General features: G+C 37.1%; 1 protein-coding gene across 1 annotated transcript in view; it reads left to right on the top strand.

Annotated features, from left to right (window-relative positions):
- Positions 1-4,377: 4,377 nt before the first annotated feature.
- col27a1a (collagen, type XXVII, alpha 1a) overlaps positions 4,378-21,319 on the top strand; it is a 65,942-nt gene continuing 49,000 nt past the window's right edge. The window contains exons 1-4 of the mRNA XM_067375816.1: positions 4,378-4,623; positions 9,437-9,504; positions 11,346-12,955; positions 19,480-19,533. Coding sequence (XP_067231917.1) covers positions 4,571-4,623; positions 9,437-9,504; positions 11,346-12,955; positions 19,480-19,533 — 1,785 coding nt within the window. The 5' untranslated portion in view covers positions 4,378-4,570. The remainder of the gene's footprint in view (positions 4,624-9,436; positions 9,505-11,345; positions 12,956-19,479; positions 19,534-21,319) is intronic.

Raw genomic sequence — 21,319 nt, 5'->3', positions numbered from 1 at the left:
TATTAATTTCTCTCTCTCTCTCTCTCTCTCTCTCTATATATATATATATATATATATATATATATATATATATATATATAAACCTTACTGACCCCAAACTTTTGAATAGCAGTACACTTCACAGTATGCAGTATGGTAGTATTCCAGTCATGTTTGAGTCTGAAAGAAGCAGTCCAGTGACCTTTGAACTGTGGTGATATAGGTTCTATAGAGCCGGAGCTCTGAGAAACAGCCCGTGTGAGATGATGGATTAGTTCATAAAGAGGATTAGCAGGAAAAATTAGTCTGGTTTGTGGACGTGTTCTTAACATTCTCGGATACATGAATAACAGATGATGTTTGAATACAAAGCAACACTCATGCCTCAATAATGACAGATTGGACAAAAACACAGGAAAGAAGTCAAATCAGTTAATTCATGCTTCATTTCAGTAAAGTAATCTGTATTTCATTTCTTTGTTTCATCTTCTGCTTTTGATAAAACTGAGGTTTGCTTTCGTTTGATTTTCATTCTTTTTTTTCATTCATTGGTATATATAAATGAAGTCAGGTCACGGTAGCATCTCCAAATAATACTTTATTTTTAGATGTACTGTATTATTTGCTGTTATTGCCATAACCTTACCTTAATGTTAATGTTAATTATAGAAAGGCTGAATTACCTACAACAGTATAGGTAAGATTATGTTTAATAGCATTTTGGCTGTTGGTTAATTTTATTTTCCCACCTGTGTGATGTTGGCTGGAACTTTATTACATTTTGATGAAATATTACAAATTCAAACTTTTTTTTTTTACTTTGAAATAACTTGCACTAATGATAGACCAAGGAATGTGTACTAATAACTCATATTTTATTTCATGCTGACTTTACTGTGTTCTGCTTAGGTGTTTTATGTTGCAATATTTTATATGCTCTGCTAAACCCAGCCACACTGATTTCATGTCTTTAGATTAACCTGATCTTTGAGGAGCTTCTATTTTACTGTAAATCTGCTCAAATCCCTAGTTTTAAAGCCTGTGTAATGACACTATCCAGGTGTGTGGCCTCGTCTCTGCCTGTTTTCTGTGTTCGTATGATCAATTAGTTACATACACAACCAAATGCTAACTGATGCTGACAGCAAGCATGAAGATGATGGCCAACTGTGCATGTGCGGTACAGTAGAAATGTATACTTAAATGCACTCGTGTTTACAGGGCGGGACATGTGCTGGCCTGGGCGTGGGCGTGTGGCCCATATTTAGATCAGAATCTGTATCTTTACAGTGAGTTAAATTCACGCTGCTAAATATCCATGGCAAATTGTCAGGTTTAAGCAGTGGTTATGCATCCAAAATGCACATAATTAGAGGAAATGCTTTACGCAGTAACTTTTCAGACCTGCTTCTCCTCTGAACAAGCCATAGAGAGACTCAAAATGCTTGAAATGTTTGCTGTTTTTCTTCATGCTTAAATCGTTTAGCACAGAGCACGTTTCAGAGATCTGCAGGTATCAGTCAGGACATCAGACTTTTTGAAGGTGTTTCAGCAGGTTAAGAAAGTACAACTTTTCATTATGAAAGGGAGTAAAAATAATGGTTCCAAAAGGCTTTTTTTACTGCTGCCATATAAGAAACATTTTGGTTTCCCAAAAGAACCGTTCAGTGAACAGTTTCTAAAAGAACCATTATTTTCTTAGTGTGAAGAACATTTTAAAGGGTTAGTTCACCCAAAAATGTCTGTCATTATTTACTCACCCTCATATCGTTCCAAACCTGTAAGAATCATCTTCTGAACACAAATTAAGATACACTATATTGCCAGAAGTATTGGGACACCCCTCCAAATCATTGTAATAAGGTTTTCCAATCAGGCCACAGGTGTATAAAATCAAGAACATATGCAGACTGCTTCTACAAACATTTGTGAAAGAATGGAGTGTTCCAAAGTGGAACCAATTGGGAACAACAGTAACTCAGCAATCAAGTGGTAGGCCACGTAAAATCACAGCGCGGGGTCAGCGCATGCAGAGGCGCACAGTGCGCAGAAATCATAGCTACACACTTCCAAACTTTCAGATTAGCCTTCAGATAAGCTCAAGAACAGTGCGTAGAGAGCTTCATGGAATGGGTTTCCATGGCTGAGCAGCTGCATCGAAGCCTTTCAACAAGTTCAATGCAAAGCGTGTTCTCTGGAGTGACGAATCATGCTTCTCTGTCTGGCAATCCAAAGGAGGAGTCTGGGTTTGATGGTTGCCAGGAGAACGGTACTTGCCTGACTGCATTGTGCCAAGTGTAAAGTTTGGTGGAGTGGGGTTGTTTTTTAGGGGTTGGGCTTGACCCCTTAGTTCCAGTGAAAGGAACTCTTAATGCTTCAGCATACTAAGACATTTTGGACAATTTCATGCTCCCAACTTTGTGGGAACAGTTTGGGGATGGCCCCTTCCTGTTCCAACATGACTGCGCACCAGTGCACAAAGCAAGGTCCATAAAGACATGGATGAGCAAGTTTGGTGTGGAGGAACTTGACTGTCCCGCACAGAGTCCTGACCTCAAGCTGATAGAAAACCTTTGGGATGAATTAGAGCGGAGACTGCAAGCCAGGCCTTCTCGCCAACATCACTGCTTGACCTCACAAATGTGCTTCTAGAAGAATGGTCAAAAATTCCCATAAACACACTCCTAAACCTTGTGGAAAGCCTTCCCAGAAGAGTTTAAGCTGTTATAGCTGCAAAGGGAGGGCTAACTCTATATTAAACCCTACGGATTAAGAATGGCATGTCATTAAAGTTAATGTGCACGTAAAGGCAGGTGTCCCAAAACTTTAGGCAATATAGTGTATTTTTCTTAAAATCCGAGGTATATGACTCCATATCCATAGACAGCAATATAATTACCACTTTCAAGGTCTGGAAATGTACTAAAGACATCATTAAAAGTCGATGTGACTGCAGTGGTTTAACCTTAATATTATACAAGAATACTTTTTGTGGCCAAAAACAAAACAAAAATAATGACTTTATTCAACAATATCTTCTCTTCTGTGTCATTCTCATATGTTGTTTTCGTCCAGCGCTTCCAGGTTCTACATCAGAACACCGACTCATTATTGTCCGGCTCCTGCGTCATACATAAGAGATTGTTGAATAAAGTTGTTATTTTTGTTCTGTTTTTGTGTACAAAAAAGTATTCTCATCGCTTTATAACATTAGGGTTGTACAATGAAATGTTCAATGGATGTTAAAGGTTCTTCATGGAACGGTCAATGCCAGTAAAGAACCTTTATTTTTAAGAGTGTTCTTCAACCCTATAGGTTAAGCCCTGTTCCAGAAGTTAGCATAAACCATATAACAATATAATCCTACACTCTAAAAAAGAATGTGTTGACGCTACAAAAAAAAAAAAAACTCCAGATTGTATCAATTTGAGTTAAGACAACTTTGAGAGAATTTATGTTCAACCAACAAGCTACGTTGAGTTAGAGCAACTTATTCATTTGTAGCATAAACACAAATATTTAAGTTGATTACTCAAAAAATTAAGTTGCTCCAACTACCAGAGTTGTAGCCCTGGAACCAATTATTTTTTCCAACTTCCACGGCATTCGGAGGCGTGGCCTTTTAAGTCTCCCAAGCTGGTTAGTTACAAAAAAAATCCTTATTTCATTTTGTTTCATTTTTATATTAACAAATCAGAAAATATGTTTTAGGAATAAATTGTATAAAATCAATCAAACTCTCTGTAAAAACCTTCAGAATACATAATAAAAATGTAAAGTTTGGTGTATTGAAGTGAAGATTTCTGGCTCAGTGAATGAGGGGAAAAAAAAACTAATTTTGAGAAAATGGCCATTAAAGATATGTAGCTATTGTAATTGAAATCTAATGGCACAGATAAAGTGCAATGAAATAAACACTGGATGCTTTCTTTCCAATAGTCTGAAACAACACAATATGAAAAGCCCAGAATCTCAAATTGACCAGCAGTGCATGGAAAAAAAAGTTTTTGCCTCCAGTGTCTTGCTTTAACCAGTTAAACATTTATGAAAACAAGCTTGAAACCTGGAACAAGACAATCCAGCGTTAATCCAGCCTTAAAATTGACCCTGGGTTAACGTCTTGAAGTGTGAAATGCCCATTAGTAACCTAGCCTTGGCAGGGGCTGAGGTGCCCCGGTGTGCCCTCCCACAAGGGGCGTTATGTACGGCTGCCGTGTAACCCGACACCCGGCGCTCGCCACAGCTGCTCTCCAAACTGCTATTTAAAAAAGGAAAAAGGATGAAACTTCCACTCCTGACTCCTCAAACCCCCCAAGCACCAAACATCCAGTAGCCGCTGTAGCTGTTGCCAACCCGGCATAAATGCCTACAGCACCCGGGCAGGACCGGACAGAATCGCCCGCGGATTATTCCCGTCGCTTCACGGGAGGGATTTATGGTGGTGTCGCGCGCAGCAGACCGGTGGGAGATCGTGCTCATTCCGCACAACGGTTTATCCGATGCATGAGACGACGGCTCGCGCTCTCGGGCAGCGACGCAGTCACGCAGATTAACGGATCAGGATTTTGACTGCCGGGACAAATGAATACAAATGAATTTAGCGACCCGAAGGAGAGTCCGCAGAACCTCTCGTCTGGTGGCAAAGTAAGTTTCAGTTTTACCTCATATCAGGTACCTACTTAACTGGTCAGTCATGCAGGTCGGGCACCTCCGTTCCCCGGTAGCACCGGAGACAAAGAGCGCTTGGTGACTGGATGTTTGCGCAGGGCGCGCTGGTTTGTGTGTGTTGGTGCCGGGTGAATGGGCGCTTGTTCGCGCGCGCCGCTCTACCTGTGTTGCTTGGCCAGCGTTCAGAACTGAACAGAACCCGATCTTTAACTGAAAGGGTCCAGGTGTACCAGCAGAGATGTGCTCGAGCCAGCTCTTTGCCATCATTACGCGCAGGCAGCATAGGTTTCTGAAGAGGTCCGAGAACTCCAAGGTCAGTTTAATACAAACCTTTTGCGCACTGGCGTAATGCATGTGGTCTTGACTCTGGATCAGGTCTTTGGGTTCATTTCTAACTCTAGTAAGGGGCCGTTTATAAGACGCATTCTCGCTATGTTTTATCGTCTTTTATATTGTTACTTTATGGGTTTATTTCATTTTGTTCCAGTTGTTAGTTGTTAAAACAAATAAATTGCCTTTCTGGCAACATTTCATTCATTCAGTAAAATCCTTGTAATTGATAATGTGTTTATCTAGGGACACTTTTTGCCATTGAGGTGACTGGGAAAATGTCCCATTTATCCTCAGTTAACCCTGCATGTTGTCATATTAACTGCCGTTTTTTGTTTTATTAGGAGTCCAACATTCTAATTAATTCAGTAACCGCTCCGACAGATTCAAATGTTTTTGATTCACTTAAAAGAACCGGCTCGTATAGTGATTCATTGAATCGGACTACACTAGTCATGCTGTAGATTCAGTATCGTTATCAGTGCAGGACATTCTGAGCAGTTTTAAGATTCACGGAATCAAATGTCATGAAAATCATTCGCTACCGGTATTTTTTGCGCTCTAGGGAAACGCGCTCCAGGTTCTATTTGAGGCGCTCGTGGAAACATGGAATTCTTGGAGGCGTTCGTTCAAAATAGGCACAGTGTGCGTTTATGTTTGTATGTGTACGTGTGTATTTGCCACTGAGCATCAGAGAAAACCGCACAGAGACGCTAAACAAACATGACTTCCGTTCCTCACACCCTCAGCTATGGCTCTGATGCCCGCGATGGCAGTGGACGCGTCACGAATGAATGGATGAATGAATGAATGACCTGTTCAGGTCTTAGAGTAGCTGACAGAACAACTAGCAAAATGTCTCGCCTCATATAAACCGAGAATGAAATGTGCTTTAAATCGTACTTGACTATACAGGTAGCTACTCCAGCAATGTTCCCGCGTTACAACGTTCCAGGAATGTGATAGAACGTTCGCCGGTGTTTATCACATTCTATCACATTCTAGGGACGAAACCTAAAGTTTGTTAGAATTTAAGACAAGCAAATGTTTCATCAGGTATGAAATACTCAACAGGTTTTATAGTGTGCTTTCTGTGACTTTGGTCATTGTATGGTTGTTTATGGTGTGTGCTTTAAATACCATTCTGACAGCCAATAAACCACATATTTTATGATAGTTACCCAAATGCATTGCTCATATCTAGGGCAGGACAGCAAGAAAAAAAGTCCCTTAAAGTGAATAAATAAAAAAAAAAAAAACGAAACTAGGGTAAAAGGCCATGAGTCAATCTTGGAAATGAACCACTTGAACCACTTCCAGCAAACATGAATCTGAATAGAAATTGTAGTTTTGTGATGCTTATCAATTATAGACGTCATAATATCATATCTAATGACACACATGTCCATTAAGCGTTATTTGATTAGGCAACTGTGGGGCTTCCGCTAAAAGATGTAGTCCCTGAGGTGTAACTGAGGCGCGCAATGATATATACAGTAGCTGGTGAACAGGTGTTTCCCGTCAGAGCAGAAAATGTATTTTAGCACTGCTGAAACGCTGAATTGAGCAATCAACTATCCGTTTCATAATCATATATATGGTTCGTCTGATTTAGTGCATCTTGTGCGGTCTGTTCTGAGCTCTACCGCTGTTCGTTTGGTGATTTCTCCGTTTTAAACTGAGCGGCCTGTAACCGGATACCTTGCACTTTCGCCACTGTCCGCCAGGGTGCGCCCTACATAACACCAACTCCAAACCTGACAGGAATATAATGATTTTGGATCCCCTCTGTGAGAGATATATGCTTGTTTGCTACATATACACGTATATATTTAACATAAACTTGTATTTTGCGCCTAAAAGGGAAAAGTGTTGTAGTTGTAGAGCAGGGGTCATGTTCTTCCTCATCAATGTCTATCACTGTGTGCCGAATGGAAGGAATTTTCCACTCTTCTATTACTGAAGTAAGAGAGAGAAAGAGAAGGCTTGTTGTATGCAAGGATGGGGCTTTTTAGTCGTCTGTGTACATAGTGTGTGTGTGAGTTTACCCATTTGTGTGTACATGTGGTTGCTACCATTGAGCAAATTCCACTCACTAAATAACTGTATGCCTGCATGGAAAAAGGGAAACATGAGAGCTAAATACACTATTGACACTACACACACACTTTTACTTTAAATGAAGACATACCACAGACTTCTGATGATCTTATATAAGCTAATTATAATGAGTATTTATTTTATTTTATAATTTTTCCAACTGGCAACGTCCTTGGATGTCTCAAAATGGTTTTGTCTGATTTTACTCACTTCTGCGGTCAAGTTTGTGCCCAAACTTACATATTCATGTTCATTTTCTCTTCTAAATCTGCTTATTGGACATTTTAGCATCTCTGAGAGTGAATCTGTCAGCTCATTTTCCCATGTTCCCATGCGTTTTCCTCTAAAATTAAAAATTTAAATCCGATAGATACGATTTCTGTTATTGCAATACACAAATATTCACTCACAGAGTGTTTATGAGACTCAAGAGATGCTTGACACATACATGAGTAATTCTCTGCAGTGAATACAAACACACATACACAATAGAAAGAGCACATTCAGCTGCGACACACACACACACACTGTTTCTCACTCATCTGTTTGCGGTGGCTTACTAAATGTGAGGTCAGCCTGGCCGGTGTTTCTGCCGTTCTGATTGGCTGAGAAACTCTGCGGCGAGACGCTTCACTTCCTGACTCAGGTACGGGGATCCTGGGGGAGTCTAGGAGTGTGTGCATGACAGATAAAAGTGTGTGTGTTTTGTGGTCACCAGGTAATGTTTAAAGCAGCTGTCAGGCGAAGGCACACACACTCACACAAACATGTCTGCATACACAGTGGGGGTTTGGAGCGCTCCGGCTACCCTGCCAATCATAATTGAAATCCTTCCCCTGTGGGTCACTTCCTCTTTCATGCGCCTGTGAAATCAGAGGTTAGAGTTCAGAGGTCAAAGTTCAACAGGGTCAGTCTGGCAAAAAACTACATCTGAGGTTCCTTTGTGGTATCGTCACACGTAAAGTCGAAAATTTTTCACTGTAGTATTAGTGTTGTTTGCTAAGGTACGCCAATGTTATAAGGGTATTTTATCGGTGAGTATTAGATACTTTTTATAGATTATTTTTTTGGATTACCTTTGCTGTCATCTGACATTCAGTTAAAAATTTGTTAAATGTGATATTTAGCACATCTCAAAATAAAAATAATTTTTTTACACTGTACACTACAGTTAAAAAGTTTGGAGTTGAAAGGATTGTTTAAAGTTAACTGCAGTATTGTGGACTATTATTACAATTTAAAATTACTGTTTTCTATTTTAATGTATTTTAAAATGTAATTTATTCCTGAGATCAAAGCTGAATTTCCAGCATCATTACTCCAGTCTTCAGTGTCACATGATCCTTCAGAAATCATTCTGATATGCTGATTTGCTGCTCAAGAAACATTTCTGATTACTATCAACATTAAAAACTGTTGTGTACATTTTTTTCAGGATTCTTTGATGAATAAAAAGTTCAAAAGAATAGCATTTATTTGAAATAGGAATCTTTTAAATGTCTTTTCTGTCACTTTTGATCAATTTAAGCATCCTTGCTGATTAAAAGTATTAATTTCTATAATTTCCTTCCAGAAGAAAAAAATTCTTACTGACCCCAAACTTTTTAATGATGGTCTATAATGTTACAAAAGCTTTCCATGTCATATAAATAGTTTCTTTCTTACTTTTTATTCATCAAAGAATCCTGAAAAAAATGTACACAACTGTTTTTAATGTTGATTGTAATAATAAATGTTTTTTGAGCAGCAAATCAGCATATCAGAATGATTTCTGAAGGATCATGTGACACTGAAGAATGGGGTAACAATGCTGAAAATTTAGCTTTGATCACAGGAATAAATTACATTTTAAAATATATTCAAATAGAAAGCAGTTCTTTTGAATTGTAATAATATTTCACAATATTACTGTTGTTTTTTTAAATCAAATAAATGCAGCTTAAAAACATAAAAAATCTTACCGATCCCAAACTTTTGAATAGCAGTTTACTTCTACTTCTTAAGTATATATTTGTATGCATATTTTAACCATTTTTCAAATGAAAGAAAAGAAACTAAAAACACGCACAATGTTTTCATTCACTATAAACATGGAAATACATTTAACCGGCCGGCATCATCCATCAGTTTGATGGTTCATTCCACTCACTCCGGAAAGATGGTTTTGCCAGTAAAATTTTCCGCTTGTTTGGGTCGAGGCCAGTGCAAGAAGCCTGAAATGTGTACCTCCATTGTAATGATGATGTTTTGACAAGTGGCTTCTGTTATGTAAAGGTCTGATTCAACATCTAACTCTGCTGCCCACAAAATAGTGGAAATTCAAATGAGTAACTCTGTCTTTCTCTCTCTGTGTCTCTAGGAGAGCTCTTCTTCTGTGTATTCTACTTTATTGTACTTCTTTTGGATTCACCCAAATACTCTTTGAAGGTAAGATGCGAAAGATATAAACATGCAACATTTGTTTGCATGTGTGTGATTGCATTGGAAATGGTGGTTTTGAGGTCACTGAATTATTGCACAATTATTGCAGTTTCTTGTTCTTACACTTTCCACTAAGTTTGGAAAGTTTTACAGCGTTAAACTTTATACCCTGATTCATGAAACACAAACCCCCTTTCTCTCACATATGTATGAGTTTCCTTACCCGGATTTTACCTTTTCTCCTGCCAAACATTGCTCAGTTCTGAGAACTTTTCCTCCCTCAGTAAAGCATATCCTATAACCCCTTGTACATGAATGAGTGTGAGTGCATGTCTGTTTTATAGAAAAAATGACATCATGTTCCCTCTTGACTGCTGATTCATGCTGAACTCAACAGTAACACACATATGAAAACGCCTGGGAATAATGTTATGATAAATCTACAGATTCAAACCGAAGATGACAGGCATTAAGATCCGTTCTGGCAGCAATGAGAGTTCATCAAGTTCATCTTCTGGCTCATCTATTTTTATATATATACAAAGTTTGTGTTTACATTATGTGTGTGTACTGTGTATATTTATTATGTATATATAAATACACATGCATGTATATATTTAATATATATTTAAATATATATATATACATATATATATATATATATATATATATATATATATATATATATATATATATATATATATATATATATATATATATATATATATATTGACTGTGCAACATCTCAGATGACAGTTTTCATTGTGCATGTTACATAATAATTATGCTGCATTCTAAGATTAAAACCTAAAATTGGCCAGTTTATTTATGAGGAAGCATCACATGCATCATGGATAAATCAATCTCAAAATGCATTGTGACAAGCTCAGCAAACTTTTTCATTCATTCAAGAGAACTATTGATAAAATACGCTATTTTTTTAAATAATACAAAGCAATGAAATAAATAGCTTAATCTAATTAATACATGTTCAGTGTATGTTGTCTGTGCACACTTACTTAAATCAGGTGGATTGGTCAAGGTTCTGGGATGCTTCTCAGAAATACGCAATCTGATTTCTGCCATCTTTGCTCTTCGGTGCTCAATTCTGAATATTTTTTTTGAGCCAGTCACATTATCTGTAAATGCCATTTGACTAACTACTTTGGAGCCACTTAAAACAACTTCATGACAACACAGGCACCACAGGTACATGCCCAGTCCCAAAACCACTGATAGTCCTTCACAGTTTTTCTTACTGTTGATTTATGATATGGGTGTGAAACACAAACAGATGCTCATTTACGCAAGAAAAAAACATCATTCAGACAGTGTACTATTGTGTGAATGAAGTAGTTCCTGGGGCTGTTCTCATACATTTGGCTCTTTCCTGGCCTTGTGAAGCCAATGCTGACCCAAGTGAAACATACACGCACAAGTTTACTGTGATAAGTTCACAGATTTTCCTTGTCAAACGCCAATTTTTAGCACTAGAGTTTTGGCATCAGATACAGACATGCAGCTGTTAACTCACTGCATCTTTTTAGCCTCATATGATGTTTTCCTGCTGTATTTTAACACAGATGGCACAAAACGTAATTAGCACACTAAAATGATGTAATGTGGAGCCATGGACCTCCTAAAGATGCCATGAAATCAAAGTGAATGTGTTCATATGTGTGCAAATGACAAAATACTAAATAAAAAATATTTAAAATATTTAATATTTTTATTAAATCAAATTATATATATATATATATATATATATATATATATATATATATATATATATATATATATGTTTAACTGTGAATATGTATTAAAACGTGTTTGGGTTTGTGTTGCAGATGTGGACGTGTTGCAGCGGTTGGCTCTGCGTGCTGAGCTCGGTTCTCGCACCGTTCCCGCTGGCGTCATCTCCCTCCGCTCTGGAGTCATCCTCACGACACGGGCACGAGTTACCACTGCGACACGCTCTGTGTTCCCACCAGAACTCTTCTGGAACTGCACTATTATCCTGAGCGTCCGATCTCACCGCTTAAACTCAGCATTTCTCTTCTCTGTCCTATCTGGGAGTCGGATTCAGCTCGGGCTGGAAATTTCGCCCGGCAAGTTAACGCTTTACGCCGGCCCTGGGAATGCCGCGGTCTTCCCATACAACCTCCATGACGGACGCTGGCATCATCTAGCCCTCGTTCTAAACGGGCAATCAGTGACCCTACACTCTCCCTGCTCAGAGAGCAACGGCGGAGTTACACAGAAACTCCCCATACTTCCCGAACGTCTGAACCCTCGTGGAACATTCCGCTTGGGCGGCAGCAGCGCTTTGCTTCCGGGTGCGGTACCCTTTGAGGGGGCTGTTTGTCAGTTTGACGTAGTTCCCTCGGCACAAGCCCAGCAGAATTATTGCAGCGCCATCCGTAGGCAGTGCAGAGAAAATGACACTTACAGGCCAGCGCCTCCTGCTCTACTTCCCCTCCCATCCCGACATGCCCCACCACTATTGGCCCAGACATTACCACCTAATCGCACTTTCACTTTCACTCCCACTAATTTCCTTTGGACATCCATAAATGGTGCAGTAGGTTCTTCTGCTGCGAGAATGAACGATGGTGTACGACCTAAGCCTTCCTCTACCACACCTCCACCCCTTTCCTTGATGCAAACAGGACTTGAACCTCCTTTATCTTGGGGATATTTAAATTCTGTCACCCCCAAACCTACTCTCAGGACACCCAAGCCGACTGCCTCAAAACCTGCGGTCTGGCTTACCCCCACCAAACCAGCTGGATCCAAACCCACTCCAGGAAAAACATCTTCAAAATTTAGCGCAACAAAGTCTTCGGAACCAAAGCCCACGATTGCTCAACCAACCTCTTCCAAACTTGGAAGTTCAAAAACAATTGGACCCAAAACTACACCTCCGAAAGCTTCCAAACCAACAGCTGTAAAACCCGCGGCAAAGAAGCCAACACTTGCACCAAAGCCCACCAAGATCAACCCTACAAAGAATACTTCTACTGGTGCTCAACCTATCAGTCCTAACAAGAAACAAAATACCATTCTAAAACCATTGTTAGACCCGGAACCGACCACCCCCAAAAGACACTCGCCAACCAACAAAAAGCCACTCCAGCCCAAATACAAACCATACACCACACCACCATCCCCAAAATCCACCTTTGCCCCAAACCCCACACCCAAAAAGAAACTTCCAACACCCAAATCCACTCTGTTCACCACCGCTACACCAAACAACCCACCGAAAACTCTTGAAACCCCCAAAGTCAATCCTGACAAACCTAAAATGCATTACGTCACACCACACACTCCAAGGTTTGCTGTCCAAACTGTTACTCTCCCAGATTTCTACAAAATCCAGAGCTTCGAGGTGGAGCCCACACACTTTTCACTTCTGGTTGGACCGCCAGGACAAAAAGGGGATCCCGGGAAAATGGTAGGAGAGCTGCATTGTTGGTGTCTGTGTGAGTTTGTGTGTTATCAGGCCCGCAGCTTGTGTTTGATAAAGCCTTGATACCGCATCATATGTTTATAGGTAGTTTGTAGGTAAAAATGGGCACATAAGGAGGATATTCCACCCATAGTAACACATACAAAGATATACAGAAGAGAGGAAATTTTGTTGCAACATCACATAATCCTACTTTTCTGATAAAATATCTGAAGTTTCCAGCAAGTATGTTGTCTGTCCACACTGAAAGCGAAAATGCTGCGTGACACAATAACATACAATCAAAACGTATTTGATGTTAGATCTGGAGCAATGAAATATCCCTGTAAGTGGGGGTGTCTAGCAAGGTACAATATAAATAGAAGACAACTGACTGATTAAATATCCCATTGCTGGTCGTGATTATAGCTGCTTATGGCAAAAACATAAGATTAAAGCTACTGTTTGCATATTTGTGCGCACCCTTCTCCCACTGACATCACGCATCATTAGTGCGTTTTATGAGGCTTTGCAGAGTTGTAGACAGACGTCAGTCACCGAGTGCCACAAACAAACAGCAGCCGCCTTTTACAGTTCCTCCTGTACCAAAACTGCGGCAACCCATTATGGAGTTGTTCACATTCTCAGACTCAGATTTATGCTTTTCTATGGCAACACTATCAACGCTGAAATTAATCTGCAGCAGTCAGGAGTCGTTCATTATTAATGTTATGTGCTTTGAGACATGAGGTAATTTAACGCCGTCTCTTGTGACGCTTTGCAGGCTCTGCTCTGGCTGTGCGCGTTTATGTGTTTTGGAGTAGGTGTGGCTTTGTAGAGCTCCGAAGGAAGGGTGGGATCTCATGCTTTTAAAGCGAACTTGGTATTGCTAGCCTCTACAAAACTGTTAAACCTAGCTTTAACAGAAGAGATTGTTTTTATCCTTTGTCAAGCCTGGTTAAGACAGTGTAATATTGTTTTAGGGGGCAGTGTGCATATTGATCAATGAGGTGCCATTTTTACTTGCAGGAAAAAAAACTGTATATATATAGTACAGTACTATTCAAAAGTTTGGGGTCTGTAAAATTTTTAAATGGTTTTGTCATTTATTTTGTCAAAAGTCTCTTCTACTCACCAAGGCTGCCTTTGAAAAACAATAGAGTAAAAACTGTAATATAATTACAATTTGAAATGATGGGTTTCTGTTTTTGTATATTTTAAAATGTAATGTATTCCTGTTCAAAAGAGCAGCATTATTTGAAATAGAAATTTTTTGTAATGTTATAAATGTCTTTACTGTCACTTTTGATCAATTAAATTCATCCTTTCTGAGGATTCATTTCTAAAAAACAAAACAAACAAACAAACAAACAAACAAAAAAACATACTGACCCCAAACTTTGGAACAGTAGTGTATGTTCATATTTTATATATTCAAACATGTTATATTTTATTGTCCAGAGAGAATTTTGCGGCCCTTAAATTGACATTTGTGGTGGTACAAATTTAAAAAAAACTATTTTTTTTTGTGGATTTATATTGGATTGGACTGATTACAAGGACACTGGTTGACTCACTTTGAGTTTGAAAGCCACTGAGCGATGTCAAAGGTCAGGGGAAGTGGTCAACATTTTATCAGTCACCAAGACACTCACACAGAACATTACAAGCATGGAATCCTGTTCCATCCACGGAAAACTATGCATGGGATTTCAATCAAATGAATTGTAAACTCTTGAACCGAGATTTTAAGAGACAAAATTTCAAAAGGAACCACCTAACCTGTGACCCAAAAACAAATAAGGATAAGTGAGTTATTACAATTCCTGTGTTAAATTTGAGTCAGCCGTATTTAAACAGTAGGACTTCGACGTCTTTAGGGTCCTATAGATGCAGCAACATTTCCAGGAGAAAAACAGGCAAATGATGTAGTGCAAATCTCTTGGGAACAGTTCAGTTAACAAGGATGTTCAAAGAGAAGTCTGTGCTGACATCATCATACTCGGACTCTCTAGAGGGCATTTTCCAAAATAGCTGACTGAACTTGACAAAATGGCCCACATCTTGAACAATGACCCATTTTAACTTGTGTCTGTTTATGTCTGCGCATCACTGTGGTTACCTCCAACCCTTAGGCAATCATGCTGTGTGTGCATGTGTAATTTAGTGGAGGCTCACAGGTATGTGTGTGTGTAGCACCCAAGAGAATGTTCCCTGTTATTACCACAGGATAATTACCCAAAAGCCCCCATCATCCACCATAAAGACACATTCTGCAGGTACTTCACTAAAACTCCAGGAACACACCCGGCGATTCTCTCAATTACACATGCACACATTATCTTAGTCTGCAATTACTTACAGCCCCGAGCGGTAGTACATGGTTTACTCAAAGATAATGAGCTGCAGCCACTATCTTTAGCGCTACTTAAATATACAATAACCCTTAAAAAACACTGCTAGCATCAATCTAGCTTTGTTTAGAATGAAATGCTACTGCTTACTAAATACTGTGCAGTATGTACTTTTTACTGTCTACTAATTTTTTTAAATTAGTGTCAATAGTAGTATGCTGTTTTTGTCACTACTATAGAGTGGTGGAACTATGACGTCACTTTGTAGTCCAGTCGGCAGTTACCGTCACGCTGGTTCCATGACAAAAACCCAATAGGATTTTTCCATTATCGCAAAAAATAAGTAATATGATACTTATATGTTTTGTCCATCAAGATAATTATCACAGATGAACACAACTTTTATGAATTTTGAAGCCTAAGTGCAGTCGCCAGAAGCAAAAAGCTAAAGGTAGGCTATAAGCGTGGTCGCACGATTTCAGCGTCACCAGCATAAGCTTCCAACAGCTCTTTCAGCCTTTATCTAAAAACATTTTCCCTAAAAGTGTGAATTAGAACAGGTTTTAAGAGCGCAGTTATAAGCATAACTAGGCTGAGTTTACCTGTTTGGCATGATGAAGTTTAATGTCCATGATATCCTCTGTAGTCCGATTTAGCCACTTGTTAGCAACCGTCAAGCTTAAAGGAAATCATGGGTAGGTTAATACTGATGTATTTTATGTTGTAGAATAAAACGTGAAAGTATCTCGAGTTCACCACAGACCGTATTTCAGCCATTTAACCAAAAACCCATTAGGACGATGGAACCAGAAGTGCTAAAATGCTAACTTGCTTCCAGGTTTTGGCCTACAAAAATGCATCATAGTTCCACCACTCTATATTTTGCAGTTTTATTTTAGTGTTTATATGCTATTGTAGTTTTTATTAATATGAATATTTTTGTTTTAATTTTGTCATTTTTTTTGTTAGTTTTTTATTTATTTTACTATTTTGGTTGAATTTATTTTTATTTTTATTTATTAATTTATTTTTTTAAATCCAGTTAGTAATTTAAGTTCTTAAACTTTCAGTTAGTTGCCAAGGCAATATTTCATCTAAGGGAAGGCAAGTTTTTCATCTAATATTTGTTTTATTTTCGTTTTATTTCAGTTAATAAAAATGGTTTTAATAGTTTCAGTTTTAGTTAACGATACTCACCCTGGTATTTTGCATGTTTAATTTAGTGAGTGCCTTTTGGTTTGGTAAGAAATCGAGTCCCCCCGGGAATCGGGTCTCCTCTAGGACCCCAAGTGATCCTATTGGTTCAACAGACTTTTAATGGCTAATATTTTTAGCGCCTGATTATAATTCCTGCAAAATCACATTATGATTTATATCATTATTTAAAATGCATTATAATGCATCAATGTCTTTTAAATTACATGGTTCACATACTAGTATATAACTGAAGCTATAGGTTGTGAAATCAAGCATTTCTCATTCTTATTGTGTTTTAGTTAGCTTATGTACTTGCAAATAGCATACATCTATCATATTAGCCTGCTAGCTTAGCTTATATCATATTAGGTATGTTTTTTGCTTCCAATATAGTTCCCAATTACATGTTTCAAATTAACGATGTTTGTGTGTACTTAGCATGACAATTCATTTATTAAAAATTATAATAGTAATAATATTATATACTATACCACATTGCTATTATCATGTAAAATTATATTAAATCACTTTTACAGAACATAGTATGTTTCAACAATCCTTATCCTTATAAAAAATGCCATTTTTAGGCATGGTTGTGTTTCCAGTTTGTATTATTATGCAATTCATAGGCATTCATTTTATATTTCAAGCATGTTGTTTGTGCACTTAGTGTAATAAACATCATTTAATATTGAAATAGGTTATAATTAGTCGAGACGTCATGATAACTTTTGATCTGGCATTACCGACTGGGTCCTAAAGGAGACCCAATTCCCGATTCACCTAAGATCGTGAAAATAAATTAATGAAATGTATTTTTAATAATGGTAAAAAGTTGTAATATACATTAATTTGATTTTCATTGTGAGTGCAGTGCACTTGCAGAGAGACTCCGCCCATGCACTATTCTGATTGGCTGTAATTTTTGATTGATTTTGGCGTGTCTCATAGTCACGTTGCATCTGGTGTGGACAGACAAATTGCTTTTCACTGGAATCTTATCACATCACGTCTGGTTAGGACGTATCTTAAGATGTGTAAATTAACTACTGCACACTAGAAACAGAAGTTGAGTGTATTGCATTGTGTGATATGGTATTTCATAGGAAATTTGCATACTTACACTGCAGAAATAGAAATTACAGTTGTATGGTAGTATGCTATTTTGATCACAGACAGCACGGTTTGAAAGCAATGTTGCATCATGGGAGTATCTCAGTGTTCATTCAGGACTTTGTCGGTGGTTGAGCACGTACATAGCGGTTGGCGGGGGGGCTGTGTACATGTATGTGGGTGAGAAAGCACCATCCCCCCTCCTCCATCAACAGAGCCATAGTTCTAGAGCTCTGAGATTCTTAACATAAACACACACAAGCTCACACACTCATCTTCTGTGAGAGCCGCGCTCAATGGAAGTCTTTCATCCCGTGCCGCGTGGCACTGCTCTAGGGGGTGGAGGTGGGCCTGAGGAGGGAGAACCCAACTGATCCTCTTTTTCAACAACTATGTTGACATATATGATACTGGTTGAGCGATAGAGCTGAGAGAGATTACCGGAAAACTTGTGATGTTTTTGGCCATTTGATGATATTTGATATGTATGGCATGTTATTGCTCTGAAATGGCTTAAATAGGTGCTTTTATTCAGTAGGAGGAACCACCTTTTGGACCAAATAGCATATTGTTGCCAAGCAGATTAAGAATGTTTTGTTTAACTGTTAAATGTTTAACTAAAATACTGAAATACAGTAAAAATCTACACTAAACAGCATTCGCAACCCATTTTAATTAGATAATTTCAGAGACAAATAGTTTGATAGAAATATGTTTGGATAAAATATTATGAAGACAAAAATATTTTCTACTAATTGCACAGATAATTTATGTTAATAAAATATTATTTAAAAATAAATAGTTGTCGTTATTGTTGTTGTTAAAAAAAATAAAATAAAATGCATATTTATAAAATATTTTACAAATTATATTTTTTTTATAAATTATTTATATAAATTAATAAAATATTAATTATTTAATAAATAGAAATATATACATAAAATATGTTGTAAATAAATCATTTATATTAATAAATAAAATGTAAAAAATATAATATTGTTTAAAAATAAATTATTATTGTGTTATTATTATTATTGTTGTTGTTAAAATAAAAATTTGTATTGTATTTTATAAATGTTTATATTAATAAATAAAATATAAATTATTTTATAAATGGTATATGTAAAATATTTTGTAAATAAATGAATTATTTGTATTAATAAATAAAATGTTTAATTTATAAATATTTATTTTATAAGTAATTTATATTAATATGTAATATATTGCTTATTTTATGAATAGAAATATTTAAAAAAATATTTTTGGGATATTTATTTTAGAAATAATTCAGTTAATTATTAAAATATATTTTTTAATTTTATATATATATATATATATATATATATATATATATATATATATATATATATATATATATATATATATATATATGAAATATTTGAAAAAAAAAATTCCCTAAAATTAATGAATCAATGTTTTGTACTGATTTACTAAAATGGACAGTTCGATAGATCAGAGATTCTATTAACTTTTTTTTATATATATTCTTGTCCTAATTCTGCGTACTCACAATACTCAGAATAGGGGCGCAAAATGGTGCAATCTGAGAACTGTAGGATTTTGGGATTGGTACACACCTTCTAAGCTTCAGAAAAGGACCACAGGGATCTTTCATAAACGCACATAATATGCACACACACACACACACACACCATGGGATACAGGATCCACAGGTCATCTGTAAGTCTATAGCTCATTATCAGAAAAAGGAAATTCCCTCAAATGGCTTCCTGTTTCCTCTTTGCGGTGTTTAGCTTTTAAACAGGGCCTTGCAGCACTATTAGCACACCTATGCAGCGAGAACATGTTTGATTCATAAGTACGCTCTTGTCTTGTGTTTTACAGGGAATTCCAGGACCTCCAGGGAAACCTGGGCAGCCCGGGACGAGAGGACCTCGGGTAAGTGCGCATGTGTGTGTTAGACTAAAAGAGCCATTGACCTTCGACCTCAGATATAAACAGGAAGTGTGTAAAATGCAGTGCCTTATAAAATCACTCACAAATCTGTTCGCCCTAGTGTATTTGTGTTTTATTGGTCCTTTTTAGTGTGCGTGTCTGGGTTTTGTCTGGTCAGCAGGTCAATCTGACCTCAGAACAATATACAAACCGCCCCTCCGGATCCGTCTGTCACATTCACTTTCGCACTCATTCATTTGCCTTTTCGTCTTTTCTAACTCATGTCCGTCTGTTTTGTCATTTGTGTATCTTCAGTGAAATTACAAAATCACAACTACAGTTGCATCTAGTTCACAAAGTATTAAAGGGTTAGTTCACCCAAAAATTTTGTTCTCATTCACTCAGCCTTGTCGTTCTACGTGCGTAAGACTTTTGTTCATCTTCAGAACGCAAATGAAGATATTTTTAATGAAATCTGAGAGATTTCTGTCACTCAAAACTGTTTATGTTCGCTGATCAATAGTTATATGTGACTAAAAGCCTAAATTAAATCTGTTCAGAAGACTTGGATTAAACCTTATGATTCATATTGATTTATTTTACGATCTTTGTTTGAAGTGTAAGGGTTTTGGGTGAATAGACTTTCAATGGAGGGACAGAAATCTCAGATTTCATTAAAAATATCTTCATTTATGTTTCAGAGATGAACAAAAGTCTTATGGGTTTGACATGTAGCTCATCTCACATATATAATACACAGATGATTCTTCATTTTTGGGTGTTCTGTCCCTTTGAATCTAGAGTACTTGTGAAGAATCTAGTAGCACAATCAAACACAGAGAGCCATAGACCCTCAAGACTTTGCTTGAACTCTGACCTTTGTTGACAGGATCGCATGGGTGCGATGTGTTGTTTTAGCAACCTTAGTCAACATGTATGTGTCCATACGTCAAAGGACCGCCGTGAGGTCACTCTCTGTTCTGTGTGTTTGTGCTGGTGTGAAGTATTTTAGAGCATGTGTTATAAAGTCTGACTGCTAGGCCTTGTTCGGCCGGCACCCTTTTCATGTTAAATGTCTATGTTATTTATTTGTGTGTGTGTGTGTGTGTGTGTGTGTGTTTGCTTGTTAGAACAAAGAAGACTTTCAGTAAAGTCAGCCTACATTATTTGCATTATTTCCTGTCAAACGATTAATTGCATCCAAAATAAAAGATTGTCTTTTACATATTATATGTGTGTACTGTGTATATTTATTATGTATATATAAATACACACATATACATGTATATATTTAAGAAATATATAATTTATATTATATATAAATATAATATATTGTATATGTGTGTGTATTTATATATACATAATAAATATACACAGTACACACATATAATATGTAAAAGACAATCTTTTATTTTGGATGCAATTAATCGTTTGACAGCACTAATATTTATATATAATATAAAATATACCTTTGAAAAGTTTGGTGTCAGTAAGATTTTTTGTTTTTGAAAGAAGTCTCTTCTGCTCACCAAGGCTGCATTTAATTAAAAATTCAGTAAAAACTGTAATGTGAAATATTTATAAAATAACTTTTTTCTATTTGAATATATTTTATTGTGATCAAAGCTGAATTTTCATCATCATTACTCCAGTCATCAGTGTCACATGATCCTTCAGAAGTCATGCTAATATGCTGATTTGCTGCTCAAGAAATTATCAATTTGGAAAACAGTTATGCTGCTTCACACTGTTGTGTAAACCGTGATAAAAAAAAAGAAAAAAAAAAGGA

Source organism: Chanodichthys erythropterus, chromosome 22 (genome assembly GCF_024489055.1).
Source record: "Chanodichthys erythropterus isolate Z2021 chromosome 22, ASM2448905v1, whole genome shotgun sequence".
Taxonomy (NCBI): Eukaryota; Metazoa; Chordata; class Actinopteri; order Cypriniformes; family Xenocyprididae; genus Chanodichthys; species Chanodichthys erythropterus.
Note: the sequence above shows the minus strand (reverse complement) of the source record. Positions and strands in the feature narration are given on the sequence as shown.